The sequence below is a fragment of the Bombina bombina genome, chromosome 4 (genome assembly GCF_027579735.1).
Source record: "Bombina bombina isolate aBomBom1 chromosome 4, aBomBom1.pri, whole genome shotgun sequence".
NCBI lineage: Eukaryota > Metazoa > Chordata > Amphibia > Anura > Bombinatoridae > Bombina > Bombina bombina.
Genome location: NC_069502.1, coordinates 1091855922 through 1091877071, shown reverse-complemented (window position 1 = coordinate 1091877071; position 21150 = coordinate 1091855922). Strand labels below are relative to the sequence as shown.

The following is a 21150-nucleotide window of genomic DNA, read 5'->3' as shown; positions in this document are numbered from 1 at the left end:
GCAGGAATCCCTCCTCTTTATCAGTTTTCTGCTTGGAAAAGGCTACTTCATCTACAGTTCCATATTCTGCTCATTCACATACTAGATATTATCTTAATACAGCAGCACTGAGACTAACCTTAGAAATTTGCAGCAGAAAACAAACATATATTGTTTATCCATTATGAAAAGTCCCTAAATTGCCAGTGGACAGCCAAGTAAAGCTTTTTATCCTCTATGTGGCTAGTTCTCAAAACCAGTTGGAAACCTTTCAGACACTTTTTGCTATCCAAAGTAAGGAGTGCCACAGAGAGGCTCATATCAACCTGTCCCTTTCCACCATAGGCTTTTAAAGTGCTGCTACAAGTTAATAATACTCCTACCTCGGTTATCTTCTGCTTAAGACTGACACCTCTATCAGTTTTCTCAGAACACTTCTCAGTAATGCACGACTTTTTATATTTCCTTGCTTTATTGACTGTCAGTGCCAGTAGGTCTTCCTGTGTATATTGAGTTTGACAATGGCACCCACACCTCCACCACTTTGAGGGAAGTCACAAAGACATTTTGAATGCAGTCCTATATTTTAGCCATTTCAGTAATCCATATAGTAGTAGTCTGTGCCTTAGGTTTGATTTGAAGAATATTACACATTGTATATGGATTGAAGGCCAAGGGTGGAAGTTTGGTATGTATTTCATAAGCCAACAGGGAAAGCTATATAAAACAGCATAATATTTTTTTGGGTATACTGTAATTTGTTTTTTGTATTTTATGTGGATCTCATGTCATTCAGATTAATGGTTTATAGATCTTCTTACAGCCTTGCTTCCCAATGTTCTTTGCAAACTCAAGCAGAATAGCTAGCAGGCTATCCTTGTTTGCTAAGTTTTGGCCTCACTCAACATGGTTCACGTACCTGATCAAGTTCTCGTCAGGAACTTTAGCCTAGACCTGCCATATCAGGTTTCATTCCTTTAATCAGACTTGCCTTTTTAGCACTAATTACCTGATTCATGATCCTAACACACAATTATTTCTCTCCAACACTTTCTAAGCTCCCACAAGCCTTTTACTGTCAGAAACTATTTTGTTGTATGCATCTTACTTACACACTGGTGAAACTGATTCTAGTATTATACTCTCCCACCTCTTTCTCTCTCTCTCTCTCTCTCTCTCTCTCTCTCTCTCTCTCTCTCTCTCTCTCTCTCTCTCTCTCTCTCTCTCTCTCTCTCTCTCTCTCTCTCCCTGTTTTGACATATACGAAACACTTTTGCAAACTAATGGAGATTGCAAAAAAAAGGTCCCTTTAAAATTACTACAGCCTTTGAGATGTTAATGTTGTTTCATATTAACAGCTGTCTTCATTTTTTTTCTTTCCAGCAAAACTGTGTCTTTGGATCAAAATAAACCACTTTTCATTCCTTTAGGATTTGATTCCTTCAGTCAAATTGGTAAGTGTACCGTAAGATCATTGTCTTTCTTTGCAAATGGTCAGTTTGGATGACGTGAAATTCATATTACTTAAATGTTGTTTCTAGGTTCTCCTCCAGCTAGTGAAACTGACTTAGCTCAGTTCCGAGTGCGGACACCCCTAGAGTTATGGAAGAAAGTTTATGAAATGTATTTTCCTCCAAAGGTATTATTTTTCTCTCATTATGTTCCTTATTCAATCATTTTTATGAAACACAAAATATCAGTTATCATATAATGTTAAGATGTATGTTTTAAGAAAATATTTTGTTGTTTAAAGGGGCATTAAAAACAATTTTTATTTATAAGAAAGCAGACTTGTTTTGCAGGCCAGAGACATATTCTTTAAAACGCCTTCTGAATGTTTTTTTATTGTACTTCCTTTGTGATGGCCAGTTAGGGTCATATATTAATGAGCTCCTGCACATATCGACAATAACTATGCAACATGTAAAAGTATCAGGGTTCTGCGTTCCAGAGAATGCACACCAGCTTTTCTGATGGGAGTATAAAAACTACAAATGTCAGAGTTAACATATGCTTATATGCTCTCTGTTCACCTGTGCAACAGTAAACTGTAATAGTGATACCATAGAACCATACAGAACCATAGTTGGCTGATTAGTCTTGACAATGATGGCTGGAAATGCCATATATCAATGGGCAGAACTGGTTGACTTGGAAATTTGAATCCAAGCTAGGAAAATACAAAAAGGAGAATATTACCATATTTATTTCATACAGGTGGTGAGGGTTCACAATCCATTACTCCTGTGAATTACTCTTCCCTACCACTATGAGAAGGCAAAGATTCCCAAACCATAAGAGCTCTATAAAACCCCTCGCAGCTCAGTCTTGTCTTTGCCTCTGCTGGAGGAAGGGGAAGAATGAAGATATGCATATGATTCTTCAGTAAGAGTGGCTTTCAGTCTATGTTGAGGCATGTTTCCCCCTCAGAGTACAGTATTTGTCAGAGGGATGTATATATGGGGTATGTTTTTTTCACCTTTTGTCAAAAACCTTCCATTGTGGTCGCATGGACTTGTCTTTTGCTTCCCCTTTTGGATCTAGTATATACTCCTATTCCAAAACCTCTACTATGTTTCAGTACTGGTTTGACTATCTACTTGTTGGCAAGTATCAATTTTATTTATATAACTCTCTGTAGCCTTGTTTGGGCATTTATAATGATATATTATTAATATATATATAGCCCTGGTACATAATCTTTATATTTATTTTTAATCCATTTTAATTTTTTTGCATGCATGTTTTTTTTGGCGTGCAACGTTTAGTTTGTATTTTTTTACAGCATGTTGGCTTTTGGGTCTGCGCGCATCAGGTTAGCCCACATAAGTCCTCGGGATTGTGCACATCTCAGTTTACAAGCGTTCAGGGGCATTTGTTTTTTCCTGCACTTTGGCTTTCTGGTTCAGTTTATGTCAGGTTAATGCACATATGACCTTAAAGTGACAGTTTACTCAACAATTGTCTCCCCTTTAATTTGTTCACAATAATCCACTTTACCTGCTGGAGAGTATTAAATTGTTAACAAGTATTTCCATTATCCTTATATTGGCATTTGAAATAGTTTATTTAGCCTGTGGTATCCCCACCTATCCTGAAAGTATTTGGCCTCAAGGAAAAGCTGTGTTAACACAGCCAGTAGAAGAAATTACACTCCCATTGGTTTATAGAAGAGATAAGGTAATAAAATGTTAATTTTCCATTGTTTTCTCCAAGTATTAGTGATTGGTTTATGGACAGATATAAGATAAAGACGCAGGTATATGTACACAATGTGATAAAGTAATGAGATCTGATTATACCTACAAACTCAACCCATTTCTCTTGTAAGGTGTATCCAGTCCACGGGTTCATTCATTACTTGTGGGATATTCTCCTTCCCAACAGGAAGCTGCAAGAGGACACCCACAGCAGAGCTGTCTATATAGCTCCTCCCCTAACTGCCACCCCCAGTCATTCTCTTGCAGCTCTCGACAAGATAGGAAGTATCAAGAGATATGTGGTGACTTAGTGTAGTTTTACCTTCAATCAAAAGTTTGTTATTTTTAAACGGTACCGGCGTTGTACTGTTTTACTCTCAGGCAGAAATTAGAAGAAGAGTTCTGCCTGGAGGTTGATGATCTTAGCGGTTTGTAACTAAGGTCCATTGCTGTTCTCACACATAACTGAAGAGTATGGGACAACTTCAGTTGGGGGAACGGTCTGCAGATTACCTGCTTTGAGGTATGTTCAGTATATTTATTTCTAGAGAGATGAATGAGTTCTAGAAAATGCTGACAGAGCCTTGTGTATTTGAGGTAAGCCTGATGCAGTGATTTAACAGCGACTGGGATCATGCTTACAAAACAGGGTAATACTCTTATTACTTAGTGACAGTTAAACGTTTACATGAATTCAAAAATAGGACGTTTTTTCTGTGAGGGAGATAACTCTTTATTTGGGGCCTAGTTTCCACATGGCTAATCAGATACTCCTAGGAGTATTTTCTTAAGGCCCCTCTGGCATCCAGTACATGGTGGGAGGGGCCTATTTTAGCGTTCTAAATGCGCAGTTTTAATTCAGACTGAGACATCCAGCTTCCCTATAGGAGTCCTCTGGCACCTAAGGACCATTATAAGGGGTTTATTTCTGCACAATATCGTACTTGAGGGCAGGTAGGAGCCTCAGCAGAGCTGTGGCAGGGTGCTTAACTGTCTTGTAACGTTTTTTAACGTTTTTAAATCCGGTTTGGGGCCTAAGGGGTTAATCATCCGTTTGCAAGTGGGTGCAATGTTGCTTTAGTCCCTTACACACACTGTAAAAATTTCAAAGACTTTACTATATTTTTACACTGTTTTGCAGTTTAAGTGTTAGTTTTTTTCTCTTAAAGGCACAGTAACGTTTTTGTTTAATTGCTGTTTCACCTTTATTAAAGTGTTTTCCAAGCTTGCTTGTCTCATTACTAGTCTGTTAAACATGTCTGACATAGAGGAAACTCCTAGTTCAATATGTTTAGAAGCCATGGTGGAACCCCCTCTTAGAATGTGTACCAAATGTACTGAAATTTCTATAAACTATAAAGACCATATTATGGCGCTTAAAGATTTATCTCCAGGGGATTCTCTGACTGAAAAAGGGAGATTATGCCATCTAGCTCTCCCCATGTGTCAGAACCTATAACTCCAGCTCAAGTGACGCCAAGTACATCTAGCGCGTCTAATTCTTTTACCTTACAGGACATGGCGGCAGTTATGAATGCTACCCTCACAGATGTATTTTCCAAACTGCCAGGGTTACAAGGAAAGCGAGACAGCTCTGGGGCTAGAACTAATACAGAGCTTTCTGACGCTTTAATGCCTGTGTCCGATATACCCTCACAATACTCAGAAGCCGAGGCAGATGAGCTTCTATCTGTGGGTGACATTTCAAACTCAGGGAAGGCGTTGCTTCAGTCTGATTCTGAAATGACAGCGTTTAAATTTAAGCTTGAACACCTCCGCTTATTGCTTAGGGAGGTTTTAGCGACTCTGGATGATTGTGACCCCATTGTGGTTCCAGAGAAATTGTATAAAATGGACAAATACTTTGCAGTGCCTGTTTACACTGATGTTTTTCCAGTCCCTAAGAGGTTTTCGGAAATTATTACTAAGGAATGGGATAGACCAGGTGTGCCGTTCTCTCCCCCTCCTGCTTTCAAAAAGACGTTTCCCATAGATGCTGCTGTACGGGACTCGTGGCAGACGGTCCCTAAGGTGGAGGGAGCAGTCTCTACCCTAGCTAAGCGTACAACTATCCCCGTCAAGGACAGTTGTGCTTTCCTAGATCCTATGGATAAAAAATTGGAGGGTCTCCTTAAGAAAATTTTTATTCATCAAGGTTTTATTCTCCAGCCTCTTGCATGCATAGCCCCAGTCACAGCTGCAGCGGCTTTTTGGTTAGAGTCTCTTGAGGAGGCTCTGCAGGTTGAGACTCCGCTAGACGACATTCTAGACAGGATTAAAGCTCTTAAGTTAGCTAATTCCTTTATTTCTGACGCCGTTTTTCAGTTAACCAAATTAACGGCTAAGAATTCAGGTTTTGCCATTTTGGCGCGTAGGACGCTATGGCTTAAGTCCTAGTCAGCAGACGTTACTTCAAAGTCTAAGCTTCTTAACATCCCCTTCAAGGGACAGACCCTATTCGGGCCCGGTCTGAAGGAGATCATTTCTGATATTACTGGAGGAAAAGGTTACGCCCTTCCTCAGGATAGGTCCAATAAGAGGACCAAACAGAATAATTTTCGTTCCTTTTGAAAGTTCAAGAGTGGCGCAGCCTCAGTTTCCTCTAATGCAAAACAAGAGGGAAATTTTGCCCAGTCCAAACCAGTTTGGAGACCTAACCAGGCTTGGAACAAGGGGAAGCAGGCCAAGAAACCTGCGGCTGCCTCTAAGACAGCATGAAGGAGTAGCCCCCGATCCGGGAACGGATCTAGTAGGGGGCAGACTTTCTCTCTTCGCCCAGGCTTGGGCAAGAGACGTCCAGGATTCCTGGGCGCTAGAGATTGTTTCCCAGGGATATCTTCTAGAATTCAAAGGTTCATCTCCAAAGGGGAGATTTCATCTCTCACAACTATCTGTAAACCAGATAAAAAGAGAGGCAATCTTACGTTGCGTTCAAGACCTACTGGTTATGGGAGTGATCCACCCAGTTCCAAGAGAGGAACAGGGGCTGGGTTTTTATTCAAACCTGTTTATAGTTCCCAAAAAAGAGGGAACTTTCAGACCTATCTTGGATCTCAAGATCCTAAACAAATTTCTCAGGGTCCCATCCTTCATGATGGAGACAATCCGAACCATCCTCCCTATGATCCAGGAGGGTCAATATATGACTACCATGGACTTAAAGGATACTAAGGCCGCGGGGCATAGCGGTAGCCCCTTAACTAGACGACATTCTGATTTGACTTTTCAAATTGCCAAATCCCATACGGACATTGTTCTGGCCTTTCTGAGGTCTCACGGGTGGAAAGTGAACATAGAAAAGAGTTCTCTCTCTCCTCTCACAAGAGTTTCCTTCCTAGGAACTCTGATAGATTCAGTAGAAATGAAATTTTTTCTGACAGAAGTCAGGATATCAAAACTTCTAACTTCTTGCCGTGCTCTTCATTCCACTTCTCGGCCATCAGTGGCTCAGTGTATGGAAATGATCTGCCTAATGGTAGCGGCAATGGACATAGTTCCGTTTGCCCGCCTACATCTCAGACCACTGCAACTTTGCATGCTCAACCAGTGGAATGGGGACTACACAGATTTGTCTCCTCTGTTAAATCTGGATCAAGAGACGAGGGATTCTCTTCTCTGGTGGTTATCTCGGGTCCATCTGTCCAGGGGAATGAGTTTCCCCAGGCCAGAGTGGACTATAGTGACGACAGATGCCAGCCTTCTGGGCTGGGGTGCAGTCTGGAACTCCCTGAAGGCTCAGGGTTCGTGGACTTAGGAGGAAGCCCTCCTTCCGATAAACATTCTGGAACTAAGAGCTATATTCAATGCTCTTCAGGCTTGGCCTCAACTAGCTGCGGCCAAGTTCATCAGATTTCAGTTGGACAATATCACGACTGTAGCCTATATCAACCATCAGGGGGGAACAAGGAGTCCCCTGGCAATGATGGAGGTTTCCAAGATAATTCTATGGGCAGAGGTTCACTCTTGCCATCTCTCAGCTATCCATATCCCAAGAGTAGAGAACTGGGAGGCGGATTTTCTAAGTCGGCAGACTTTTCATCCGGGGGAGTGGGAGCTCCATCCGGAGGTATTTGCCCAGCTGATTCAACTTTGGGGTAAACCAGAACTGGATCTGATGGTGTCTCGTCAGAAAGCCAAGCTTCCTTGTTACGGGTCCAGGTCAAGGGATCCCCAGGCAGCGCTGATAGATGCTCTAGCAGTGCCCTGGTCCTTCAACCTGGCTTATGTGTTTCCACCGTTTCCACTCCTCCCTCGTCTGATTGCCAAGATCAAGCAGGAGAGAGCTTCGGTGATTTTGATAGCGCCTGCGTGGCCACGCAGGACTTGGTATGCGGATCTGGTGGACATGTCATCCTCTCCACCATGGACTCTGCCGCTGAGGCAGGACCTTCTACTCCAAGGTCCATTCAAACATCCAAATCTAATTTCTCTGCGTCTGACTGCTTGGAGATCGCTTGATTTTATCAAAACGTGGTTTCTCCGAGTCGGTCATTGATACCTTGATTCAGGCTCGAAAGCCTGTCACCAGGAAAATCTATCATAAGATATAGTGTAAATATCTTCATTGGTGTGAATCCAAGGGTTACTCATGGAGTAAGGTCAGGATTCCTAGGATACTATCTTTTCTCCAAGAAGGATTGGAAAAGGGATTATAAGCTAGTTCCTTAAAGGGACAGATTTCTGCTCTGTCTATTCTTTTGCACAAGCGCCTGGCTGATGTTCCAGACGTTCAGGCGTTTTGTCAGGCTTTGGTTAGAATCAGGCCTGTGTTTAAACCTGTTGCTCCGCCATGGAGTTTAAATTTAGTTCTTAAAGTTCTTCAAAGGGTTCCGTTTGAACCCTTGCATTCCATAGATATCAAGCTTTTATCTTGGAAAGTTCTGTTTTTAGTAGCTATCTCTTCGGCTCGAAGAGTTTCAGAGTTATCTGCCAGTGTGATTCCCCTTATCTGATCTTCCATGCAGATAAGGTAGTTTTGCGTACCAAACCTGGGTTTCTTCCTAAGGTAGTATCTAATAGGAATATCAATCAGGAAATTGTTGTTCCGTCACTGTGTCCTAATCCTTCTTCAAAGAAGGAACGTCTGTTACAGAATCTTGACGTGGTTCGTGCTTTAAAGTTTTATTTGCAAGCTACTAAGGATTTTCGTCAAACATCTGCATTGTTTGTCGTCTACTCTGGAAAGAGAAGAGGCCAAAAGGCTTCGGCAACTTCTCTTTCTTTTTGGCTGAGAAGCATAATCCGTTTAGCTTATGAGACTGCTGGCCAGCAGCCTCCTCAAAGAATTACAGCTCATTCTACTAGAGCGGTTACTTCCACATGGGCTTTTAAACATGAGGCCTCTGTTGAACAGATTTGTAAGGCGGCGACTTGGTCTTCGCTTCATACTTTTTCTAAATTCTACAAATTTGATACTTTTGCTTCCTCTGAGGCTATTTTTGGGAGAAAGGTCTTGCAGGCAGTGGTGCCTTCCGTTTAAGTGCCTGCCTTGTCCCTCCCTTCATCCGTGTCCTAAAGCTTTGGTATTGGTATCCCACAAGTAATGGATGAACCCGTGGACTGGATACACCTTACAAGAGAAAACAAAATTTATGCTTACCTGATAAATTTCTTTCTCTTGTGGTGTATCCAGTCCACGGCCCGCCCTGTCACTTTAAGGCAGGTGTTTGTTATTTTTAAACTACAGTCACCACTGCACCCTATAGTTTCTCCTTTTTTTTGCTTGTCTTCGGTCGAATGACTGGGGGTGGCAGTTAGGGGAGGAGCTATATAGACAGCTCTGCTGTGGGTATCCTCTTGCAGCTTCCTGTTGGGAAGGAGAATATCCCACAAGTAATGGATGAACCTGTGGACTGGGTACACCACAAGAGAAAGAAATTTATCAGGTAAGCATAAATTTTGTTTTTATTAGGTTGTGGCTTCACAACACAAAATCAGCTAATTCATATACACAAATAAGCCTTAAAAAAGCAAATCTCATACATTTTATACTCTGCAGCTGGTAAAAAAAAGTTATTGGAAACACATTACGGGAAAAATAATTTTATACTATACTGTCCATTTAAGTAAGCGCACGTTGGATTATGGCACGCTAATTTCGTTTTTTAAAAGTGTAGTTTTTGTGTGCGTTCTCTTATTCTGCTGAGCACTATCCAGGCTTCGGGTGGGAAGTCTATTTCTTTCCTAAGATATGGTGAGTTCACGGCTTGAGTAATTACTGTTGGGAATATCACTCCTGGCCAGCAGGAGGAGACAAAGAGCACCACAGTTAAATTGCTAAGTATCACTCCCTTATCCACAACCCCCTGTCATTCTCTTTGCCTTCGGCGCATGGAGGTGGTGATGTTTAGGTGTCTGAAAAGAAATTTCTCTTCAATCTACAAGCAAGTTTTGGGGTATAGCCGTATTCCACGTCATTCCTTGCAGTCGGTAGTGGTGGCTTTAAAGCAGTTAGGAACTTGTAAAGAGGTACTTACTGCATTTTTCTAACAATTGCTGCCCTAGTTTAGAAAGCAAGAGTTGGCTACTCTGTTCTTTCTTTTTCAAAGGTCTCTGTGAAGAACTGTGTCTTCTCATACCTTGTAACTGTCTACATGCCAGACAGCGGAACAGGTAAGTGCTTTTTCTTCCAGTTGGGGAAACCATGCACTTAACAAATTAAATGACACTGCTTTTTATTGGGACATAGATAATACTGTTGTATGGGTTACACTGGGGTATGAAGCAGGCACTGTAGCATGTGTGAGACTAACATTTAAACTCTTTTAAAAAGAAAGGGTAAAATGTTTTTATTAGGCTTTATTTTCTGACACATATTTACTTGATAAAACAATTCAAGTTTAAACTGAAAGTAAGGCTGAATTTTCTATTTCAGCAGCTTTTTCATTTCCCCTTTGCTTTAAAATAAAACAATGCAACATTTTAAACTGTCCGCTTTGAAAAAAAGGTTATTTCTTGTACTCAGTGTACCAGGAAGCTGTTTTTAGTGCCTCTCTGTGTCGCAGCAGTAATTTAAGCTTCACAGTTGCGGTCACATGACCAGCTTTACTTTATAACGTTTCTGAGGAAAAAGTTGTTTTTCTCCATTTCTGGGTGATCCGGTCTTAATTGGTAGCGGTAAGGCACCTCAGTAATTGAGGTGTGGGGTTGCCTGAGGGGTATTTTAGAAGTTTATTTGATGTTTATTAAATGTTTTTTTCTTAACTTTTCTCACATAAATTTAGCTGGGGATCGTTCCTAATTTGGGATAAAATTTAAAGTGTATTTTTTCCTTAACTTATTTAAATTGAATATTAAAATCTTTTAAACTTATCTGTATAAGTTTATTTACTGTTTCACAACATGTCTGATATGGAGCAAGAGCCTGCTCTCATGAATTCATTATGAATTCATTTATTATGTTTAGATGCACAAATTGCAGCTCCTATGCAATTTTGTTCTTCATGTGTCAAGAAAACCTTGCAAAATAAAGGTAACATTTTTGAGCCTAATGTCTCGCAGGATGATGCTGTTAAAATAATACCTCAGCTTTCTCCTGCTATGTCGCAAGCCTCAATGGTGTCACATGCAGTGCCCTGCGGTTCCTCTATAACTCCTAGTGGAGTTTATTTAAAAGCAGAAATTGCTGCCCAGGTATCTTAAGTGGTATCTGCGGCATTAGCTGCCATTCCTAGATTACAGGGAAAACGCAAGTGGAAATCTAGAAAGTCTGATGAGGAAGATACATCGGGATTTTCTGAGGTTGAAATCTCAGATTGGGACAGTATAATTCCTTCTTCTGAGACTATGGTGGTATCCTTCAGATTTAAGCTTGAACACTGTTGTGTATTGTTTAAGGAGGTTTTAGCTACTTTCGATGACTCTGATACACCTGTTGTTGTCACTCCTAAGAAATCTAGTAAACTTAATAGTTTTTTTGATGAACCTTCCTCTTTGGAGGTTTTTCCTGTGCCGGACCGTGCTAGGGAAATTAACTCACAGGAATGGGAGAAACCAGGGGTGTCTTTTTCCTCGTCTCCCATTTTTAAGAAAATGTTTCCTGTCGAGGACTCCATTAAAGACCGTTGGTATACTGTACCCAAAGTTGAAGGGGCCATTTCCACTCTGGCTAAGAGAACCACTATTCCTATTGAGGATAGCTACTCTTTTAAGGATTCAATGGACAAGAAGCTGGAGGCTTATTTGAAAAAGATTTATGTTCATCAAGGTCTCCAATGGCAACCTGCGGTGTGTATTGCCACCGTGACTAGTGCAGCATCTTATTGGTTCAATGCCTTGTCTGATTCTCTTCAAGTAGAGACTTCCTTGGATGAAATTCAGGATAGGATTACATCTCATAAATTGGCCAATTCCTTTATTGCAGATGCCATTTTGGTCTGCGGATGTTTCCTCTAAAGTCAAGCTTCTGGCGATTCCTTACAAGGGCAAAACCTTGTTTGGACCCAGTTTGGCAGAAATTATCTCTGATATTACAGGTGGAAAAGGGTCTTTTTTACCTCAAGATAAGAAGAATAGGCCTAAAGGACGTCAGAGTAATTTTCGTTCCTTTCGTAACTTCAGAGGAAAGCCTTCCCCTTCTTCTTCCAAGCAGGAACAATCCAAGTCTTCTTGGAAACCCAATCAGTTTTGGAACAAGGGGAAACAATCCGCAGCTGATTCAAATCAGCATGAAGGGTTTGCCCCCGATCCAGGATTGGATCAGGTGGGGGCCAGACTTTCTCAGTTCTCTCAAGCCTGGATACGAGATGTCCCAGATCCCTGGACTGTGGACATAGTATCCCAGGGTTACAAATTGGAATTCAAGACTTTTCCTACCAGAGGCAGATTCCTTCTCTCAAGATTATCTGCAGACCAGATAAAGAGAGAGGCGTTCTTGAAATGTATACAACTTCTTTCCTCCCTGGGAGTGATAGTTCCAGTTCCAGTGCAGGAACAGCGTCTCAGGTTCTACTCCAACCTATTTGTGTCTATTTTGTGTCTAAACAAGTTTCTCAAAGTTCCATCCTTCAAGATAGAGACTATACGCTCCATTCTTCCTTTAGTACAAGAGGGTCAGTTCATGACAACCATAGACCTAAAGGATGCATATCTTCATATTCCTATTCACAGGGACAATCACGGATTCCTGAGAGTTGCCTTTCTGGAAAAACATTTCCAGTTCATGGCTCTTCCATTTGGTCTAGCCACGGCTCCTAGAATTTTTTCAAAGGTTCTGGGGGCTCTTTTGACAGTGATCGTTTCTCGTGGAATTGCTGTGGCACCCTACCTGGACGACATATTGGTTCAGGCGCCATCTTTTCAACAAGCAAAATCTCACACAGAGATGTTGTTTATTCTTCGTTCCCATGGATGGAATGTGAATCTGTAAAAAAGCTCCCTTTCCTCTTGCCTCTCTCTTCAGGCTACTGCTCATCTTTCAGTGGCTCAATGTATGGAGGTAATCGGTCTGATGGTGGCTTCCATGGACATCATTCCTTTTGCTTGATTCCATTTGAGAGCTCTCCAGTTGTGCATGCTCAGACAATGGAATGGCGACCATGCCAATCTATCTCAGAGAATAAAGTTAGATCGTTCGTCAAGGGATTTTCTCCCATGGTGGATTTCTCAGGAACATCTGTCTCAGGGCACATGCTTTCGGAGACCTTCCTAGGTGATCGTGACCACGGACGCCAGCCTGCTGGGCTGGGGAGCAGTCTGGAACTCGTTAAAAGCTCAGGGCCTTTGGACTCGGGAGGAGTCTGCTCTTCCCATGAACATCTTGGAGTTGAGGGCGATTTACAATGCTCTGTTGGCTTGGCCTCAGTTGTCTTTAGCCCAGTTTATCAGGTTCCAGTCAGACAACATAACCTCTGTGGCTTACATAAATCACCAGGGAGGAACTCAAAGTTCTTTAGCCATGAAAGAGGTTACTCAGATTCTTTATTGGGCAGAGACCCAAAATTGCTGTCTATCTGACATCCACATTCCAGGAGTAGACAACTGGGTAGTGGATTTTCTGAGCAGACAGACTTTTCATCCCGGACAGTGGGAACTCCATCCGGAGGTGTTTTCCACCTTAGTCTTCAAATGGGGAGTGCCAGAGTTAGATCTGATGGTGTCCCGCCGGATTGCCAAGCTTCCAAGGCACGATTCAAGGTCAAGAGATCTGCAGGCCGTTCTGATAGATGATATGGTGGTTCCTTGGGTTTTCAGGTTGGCATACCTGTTTTCCTCCATTTACTCTCCTTCCACGAGTCATTGCTCGTATCAAACAGGAGAGGGCGTCAGTGATTCTAATAGCCCCTGCGTGGCCTTGCAGGATCTGGTTTGCAGACCTAGCAGAAATGTCATCTCTACCACCTTGGAGACTACCTCTGAGGAAGGACCTCCTGATTCAGGGTCCCTTCCTTAATCCAAATCTCGTTTCTCTGTAGCTGACTGCTTGGAGATTGAACGCTTAATTCTGTCATTGAGAGCGATTTAGGCTTGCAAGCCTGTTACTAGAAATATTTACCATAAAATATGGTGTAAATATCTTTATTGGTGTGAATCCAAGGGCTACTCTTGGAGTAGAATTAGAATTCCTAGAATTTTATCTTTTCTTCAGGAAGGCCTGGAGAAGGGATTGTCAGTCAGTACCCTGAAGGGTCAGATTTCTGCTTTATCAGTTTTACTACTTAACGTTTGGAGGATGTCCCAGACGTCAATCTTTTTGTCAGGCCTTGGTCAAAATTAGGCCTGTCTTTAAGTCTGTTGCTTTTCCTTGGAGCCTTAACCTTGTTCTTAAAGTTTTTTACAGCTGGCTCCATTTGAGCCGTTCCATTCCATAGACATTAAGTTGTTATCTTGGAAGGTTTTGTTTCTTGTTGCTATCTCTTCTACTCGAAGAGTCTCGGAACTCTCAGCTCTGCAGTGTGATTCCCCTTATCTTATTTTTCATGCCGATAAGGCGGTTCTTTGTACCAAGTTAGGTTTCGTTCCTAAGGTTGTTTCTAATAGAAATATCAATCAGGAAATTGTTGTTCCCTCTCTGTGTCCTAATTTTTCTTCTTCCAAAAAACGTTTGTTACACAATTTGGATGTTGTACGTGCTCTTAAATTCTACTTATAGGCGACTAAGGATTTTCGCCAGTCCTCTGCCCTCTTTGTCTGTTTCTCTGGGAAACGTAAAGGTCAGAAAGCTACTGCTACTACTCTTTCTTTTTGATTACAAAGTATAATTCGTTTGGCTTATGAGACTCTTGGACAGCAGCCTCCTGAGACAATTACGGCTCATTCCACAAGAGCTGTTTCCTCTTCTTGGGCTTTCAAAATTAAAACTTCTGTGGAACAAATTTGCAAGGCTGCAACTTGGTCTTCTCTAAATACTTTGTCCAAATTTTCCAAATTTAAAACTTTTGCCTCGGCCTCGGCTTCTTTTGGGAGAAAGGTTCTTCAAGTGGTGGTGCTTTCTGTTTAGGACTGCCTGTCTTGTCCCTTCCTATTTATCCGTGTCCTCTAGCTTGGGTATTGGTTCCTAACAGTAATTACTCAAGCCGTGGACTCACCATATCTTATGGAAAAAAAATAATGTATGCTTACCTGATAACTTTATTTATTTCCGGATATGGTGAGTCCACGGCCCCATCCTTTATTTTAATACAGTTGTTCTTTTGACTATAACCTCAGGCACCTCTACACCTTGTGTTACTCCTTTCTCTCTGTTTCCCTTTGGTCGAATGACTGGGGGTTATGGGTAAGGGAGTGATACTTAGCAGTTTAGCTCTTTGCCTCCTCCTGCTGGCCAGGAGTGATATTCCCAATAGTAATTACTCAAGCCGTGGACTCGCCATATCTGGAAATAAATACATTTATCAGGTAAGCATACATTTTGTTTTTGTCTCCTGCTTGATTTTTGCCTGTTAATTAATTCTAAGCGCATTAAAAAATACCCTTTTTGGGTTCGTTTGGGGTTGTAAATTTTATTAAATCTCGTACTTTGTGTCTCATTACTCATGGACTCCACAGCTTGGGTATTAGATCCCAGGAGTATTGGATCATGGACTCTTACTAGACCCTACCCTGTGCATTTCTTGTGTTTGGTTTTTTTTTTCCTGCTCCTTTTATTTGGCTTTTATTTCTTTTCCCAACTCATTTTGCTTGGCTATACATTAGACTGCGGTGCCTGTGAGGTGGGATGGGTTTTATAGAGCTCTTGGGGTTTGGGAATCTTTGCCTCCTCCTAGTGGTAGGGAAGAGTAATTCCCAGGAGTAATGGATTATGGACTCTCACCACCATTAAAAAAATAATTTGCCAGGTAAGCATAAATTATGTTTTTTGCTTTCATTTCATAACCTATTTTTAAAGCTTGCATTGCAGTTTTAGGACCTTGTTCTTTCATAATGTTTAGGTAATTCACTTAAAGGGAAATTAAACCCAAATTGTTTCTTTTATGATTCAGACAGAAATACAATTTTAAACAACTTTCTAATTTACTTCTATTATCTAATTTGTTTCATTATTTTAATATCATTTGTTGAAGGAGCAGCAGTGAACTAATGGTTTCTAACTGAACACATGGGTGAGCCAATGACAATCGGTATATATATTCAGCCACCAATCAACAGCTAGAATTGGTTCTCTGCTGCTCCTGAGCTTACCTAGATAAACCTTTCAGCATAGGATTACAAGAGAAGGAAGCAAATTAAATAATAGAAGTACATTGGAAAGTTGTTTCAAATTGTATTCTCTATCTGAATCATGAAATAAATTATTTTGGGTTTCATGTCCCTTTAAGAATATGGCAGGAGCTGGAGGAGTCTTCTACAAAAAGAACAGGTTTCAGGATTTTGGTTTCTGTCCAGACCCCTTTTTAAAGAGTTCCTTGTTATATGCGCATCATTGTCACTTTAAATGATTTGAGTAACTTGCTCAGCAAACATTTTCTCTTGTAAAAAATAATAATTGATTTTTTTTTAAATCATAGAATACAGGTGATGTGAAGGAATTGAAGGATCCAGCTAAAGATCCACAGTATTCCGAGAGTGCAGTGGATGCTATGCGGGCACAAAAAGACCAGGTAATTTTGAAGACTCTTTGGTACATTTTTTAAATAATTTTATTTTAATAATATCTTTGATTTTTTATTTATTTTTAAATAAATCACAAGCAGTACTGAACTGTGGAAGTGCACATAAGTTACATTAAATATAATATTTCAGACATTTTAACTGCAAATTTCAGAGCTACAAATTTATCGGATTACTTGAGGTTGTGTAGAATATAGTCTTTCCTGTTCATGTGTGGGTGGTGAATTAGCTGTTAAGGGATTAAATAACTGCAAGTTGTATAGCTGAGCGCTTTTGTTTTACTTCTGCTATCCGTACACCTCAGCTAAAAGTCATATACCTGTGTTATTTCAATTTGTTTTAATATATACTGAAGATAGCATTACAAAAGAAAGAACATTTGAAGTATATGTTATTTTCAATGTGAAAACTGATATTTATATCTTGTTTGTAATTAAGTTAGAATAGAAAGATAACTATTTCTAAATATAACTGATTATTACACCTGCCTAATCACAAATCTAAAGCGGTCAGTGCAATATTAATGAGTAAAGCATAAGTAAAATTAATTTAAAAGAGCTGATTGCTGGGATTAAAAAAGAAGAGTAAAAATATGTATTGGCAAAGGATTTGAAAACAAAACATTAGTTTACAAGTCATTGTTGCCTGAAGTAAATTCATGAGTAGATATACCAAAAACAAAAAACACCCAGATATTGAGTTTTAAATTCAAGAATCAGGATTAAGTTAAAGGACTAGTCAATAAAGTAGATTTGCATAATCAACAAATGCATGATAAGAAGACAATGCAATAGCACTTAGTCTGAACTTCAAATGAGTAGTAGCTTTTTGTTAAATAAATTGCAAAGTTATGTCTATTTCCACTCCCCCTGTATCATGTGACAGCCATCAGCCAATCACAAATGCATATACGTATATGCTGTAAATTCTTGCACATGCTCAGTAGGAGTTGGTGATTCAAAAAGTGTAAATATAAAAAGACTGTGCACATTTTGTTAATTGAAGTAAATTGGAAGTTGTTTAAAATTGCTGCTCTATCTGAATCATGAAGTTTAATTTTGACTTGGGTGTCGCTTTAAGGGCAGGAAATTACAAATCAGGTGAGTTGATTTGATATAAAAATTGGTAATAAAGTACAATGTCAAGATTGGTTCAGAGGTGAGTCTTTGTATAATGGAGTATTCTTCCATAGAAAAGATTTCTTTTCAGTGGTACTCATTTATTGGTAGTGATGATGCGAGATTTACAAATAATTGTAATAAGATTTAACACTTGGGTTCTGTGTGATCAAGCAATATTTGATCTCAGTCAATTAGGCTTTAGATATCAAAAAGGTTTGTGGACAGTTTGAATATTTGACAATGAACCTGTCCCTCTACTTCCAAGCCACTATTTAGGAGTTAAAGAATGTGTATAATTTGGTTGGCATTGAACACAAGCTCAGATGGAGTTTAAAGTTTGTCATTCAAAAATGTTTGCAAAATAGGTAAAAGACGTGGGTTTCCATTTATAATCAGTTTGTCTATATGAAACTGGAAAGTCTGAGTTCCTGAGTAAGAGTTGAGTGTGGTGTGAAAATATTGGGTTTTGATGAGTATGGAACAGATGTGATTTTAATAATCATTAGGAAATTGGGGACATCTAGGGGTATGTGGCTGTCAAGTAGCAAGAACCGATGAGTACTTAAAGGGACATGAAACCCAAAAATGTTCGTTCATGATTCAGATAGAGAATACAATTTTAAACAGCTTTCCAATTTACTTCTATTATTTAATTTGCTTCCTTCTCTTGTTATCATTTGCTGAAAGGTTTATCTAGGCAAGTTCATGAGCAGCAGAGAACATAGGGTCAAGCTGTTGATTGGTGGCTGCATATATATATTGAAGGTGATTGGCTCACCCATGTGTTCAGTTTGAGACTAGTAATGAATTGCTGCTCCTTCAACAAATGATACCAAGAGAATGAAACAGATTAGATAATAGAAATAAATTAGAAAGTTGTTTCTTTATCTGAATCATGAAAGAAAAATGTTTGGTTTCATGTCCCTTTGACTACTTAAGGACAAGGCCATTTTTCAATGTCTTTCCTTTAAGGACCAGGGCTCTTTTTACATTCCTGCGGTGTTTGTGTTTAGCTGTAATTTTCCTCTTACTCATTTACTGTACCCACACATATATTATATACATTTTTTCTCGCCATTAAATGGACTTTCTAAAGATACCATTATTTTCATCATATCTTATAATTTACTATAAAAAAATTATAAAATATGAGGAAAAAATGGAAAAAAACACACTTTTTCTAACTTTGACCCCCAAAATCTGTTAAACATCTACAACCACCAAAAAACACCAATGCTAAATAGTTTCTAAATTTTGTCCCGAGTTTAGAAATACCCAATGTTTACATGTTCTTTGCTTGTTTTGCAAGTTATAGGGCAATAAGTACAAGTAGCACTTTGCTATTTCCAAACCACTTTTTTTTCAAAATTTGCGCTAGTTACATTGGGACACTGATATCTTTCAGGAATCCCTGAATATCCCTTGACATGTATATATTTTTTTTAGAAGACATCCCAAAGTATTGATCTAGGCCCATTTTGGTATATTTCATGCCACCATTTCACCGCCAAATGAGATCAAATAAAAAAAATTGTTCACTTTTTCACAAATTTTTTCACAAACTTTAGGTTTCTCACTGAAATTATTTGCCAACAACTTGTGCAATTATGGCATAAATGGTTGTAAACGCTTCTCTGGGATCCCCTTTGTTCAGAAATAGCAGACATATATGGCTTTGGCGTTGCCTTTTGGTAATTAGAAGGCTGCTAAATGCCACTGCGTACCACACATGTATTATGCCCAGCAGTGAAGGGGTTAATTAGGGAGCATGTAGGGAGCTTCTAGGGTTCATTTTAACTTTAGTGTAGTGTAGTAGACAACCCCAAGTATTGATCTAGGCCCATCTTGGTATATTTCATGCCACCATTTCACCACCAAATGCGATCAAATGAAAAAAAACGTTAAATTTTTCACAATTTTAGGTTTCTCACTGAAATTATTTACAAACAACTTGTGCAATTATGGCACAAATGGTTGTAAAAGCTTCTCTGGGATCCCCTTTGTTCAGAAATGGCAGACATATATGGCTTTGGCGTTGCTTCTTGGTAATTAGAAGACCGCTAAATGCAGCTGCGCACCACACGTGTATTATGCCCAGCAGTGAAGGGGTTAATTAGGGAGCTTGTAGGGTTAATTTTAGCTGTAGTGTAGTAGACAACCCAAAGTATTGATCTAGGCCCATTTTGGTATATTTCATGCCACCATTTCCCCGCCAAATGCGATCAAATAAAAAACACGTTCACTTTTTCACAATTTTTTTCACAATCTTTTGGTTCCTCACTGAAATTATTTACAAACAGCTTGTGCAATTATGGCACAAATGGTTGTAAATGCTTCTCTGGGATCCCCTTTGTTCAGAAATAGCAGACATATATGGCTTTGGCGTTGCTTTTTGGTAATTGGAAGGCCGCTAAATACCGCTGCGCATCACACATGAATTATGTCTAGCAGTGAAGGGGTTAATTAGGTAGCTTGTAGGGAGCTTGCAGGGTTAATTTTAGCTTTAATGTAGAGATCAGCCTCCCACCTGACACATCACATCCCCTGATCCCTCCCAAACAGCTCTCTTCCCTCCCCCACCCCACAATTGTCCCCGCCATCTTAAGTACTGGCAGAAAGTCTGCCAGTACTAAAATAAAAGGTATTTCTCTTGTTAAGTGTATCCAGTCCACGGATCATCCATTACTTATGGAATATATTCTCCTTCCCAACAGGAAGCTGCAAGAGTCCACCCACAGCAAAGCTGCTATATAGCTCCTCCCCTAACTGCCATATTCAGTCATTCTCTTGCAAGCCTCAACATAGATAGGAGGTTGTGAGAGTCTGTGGTGCTTTCTACTTAGTTTATTCTTCAATCAAAAGTTTGTTATTTTTAAATGGCACCGGAGTGTGCTGTTTATCTCAGGCAGTATTTGGAAGAAGAATCTGCCTGCGTTTTTCTATGATCTTAGCAGACGTAACTAAGATCCATTTGCTGTTCTCACACATTCTGAGGAGTGAGGTACTTCAGAGGGGGAATGGCGTGCAGGTTTTCCTGCAGATAAGGTATGTGCAGTAAAATAGTTTTCTAGGAATGGAATTGACTAAGAAAATACTGCTGATACCGAAGTAATGTAAGTAAAGCCTTAAATGCAGCGATAGCGACTGGTATCAGGCTTATTAATAGAGATACATACTCTTGTAAAAATGTGTTTTAAAACGTTTGCTGGCATGTTTAATCGTTTTTTAACATATGTTTGGTGATAAAACTTATTGGGGCCTAAGTTTTTTCCACATGGCTGGTTTAAATTTTGCATAGAAACAGTTTCCTGAGGCTTTCCACTGTTATAGTATAAAAGTTACAGTTGGTGCAGTTAAAATTACAAACAGTGACATTCAGCTTCCCTCAGCAGTCCCCTGCATGCTATAGGACATCTCTGAAGGGCTCAAAAGGGCTTCAAAAGTAGGAGCAGTTATGACTGTTTAAAACATATTTTTCGTTTTGTTAATCTGTTTTTTGTATTAAGGGGTTAATCATCCATTTGCAAGTGGGTGCAATGCTCTGCTAACTTGTTACATACACTGTAAAAATTTTGTTAGTTTAACTGCCTTTTTTCACTGTTATTTCAAATTTTGGCAAAATTTGTTTCTCTTAAAGGCACAGTAACGTTTTATATATTTGCTTGTTAACTTGATTTAAAGTGTTTTCCAAGCTTACTAGTCTCATTATTAGTCTGTTCTAACATGTCTGACATAGAGGAAGCTCTGTGTTCATTATGTTTTAAAGCCATGGTGGAACCCCATCTTAGAATGTGTACCAGATG

At 39.8% G+C, this 21150-nt stretch overlaps 1 protein-coding gene across 2 annotated transcripts in view; it reads left to right on the top strand.

Annotated features, from left to right (window-relative positions):
- The window catches only part of DYNC2LI1 (dynein cytoplasmic 2 light intermediate chain 1), a 217197-nt gene that overhangs the window by 61078 nt on the left and 134969 nt on the right, over positions 1–21150 (top strand). For both annotated transcript variants that reach the window (XM_053712283.1, XM_053712284.1), the window contains exons 10-12: positions 1363–1433; positions 1521–1618; positions 16124–16216. In XM_053712283.1, the coding sequence (XP_053568258.1) occupies positions 1363–1433; positions 1521–1618; positions 16124–16216 (262 nt within the window). The remainder of the gene's footprint in view (positions 1–1362; positions 1434–1520; positions 1619–16123; positions 16217–21150) is intronic.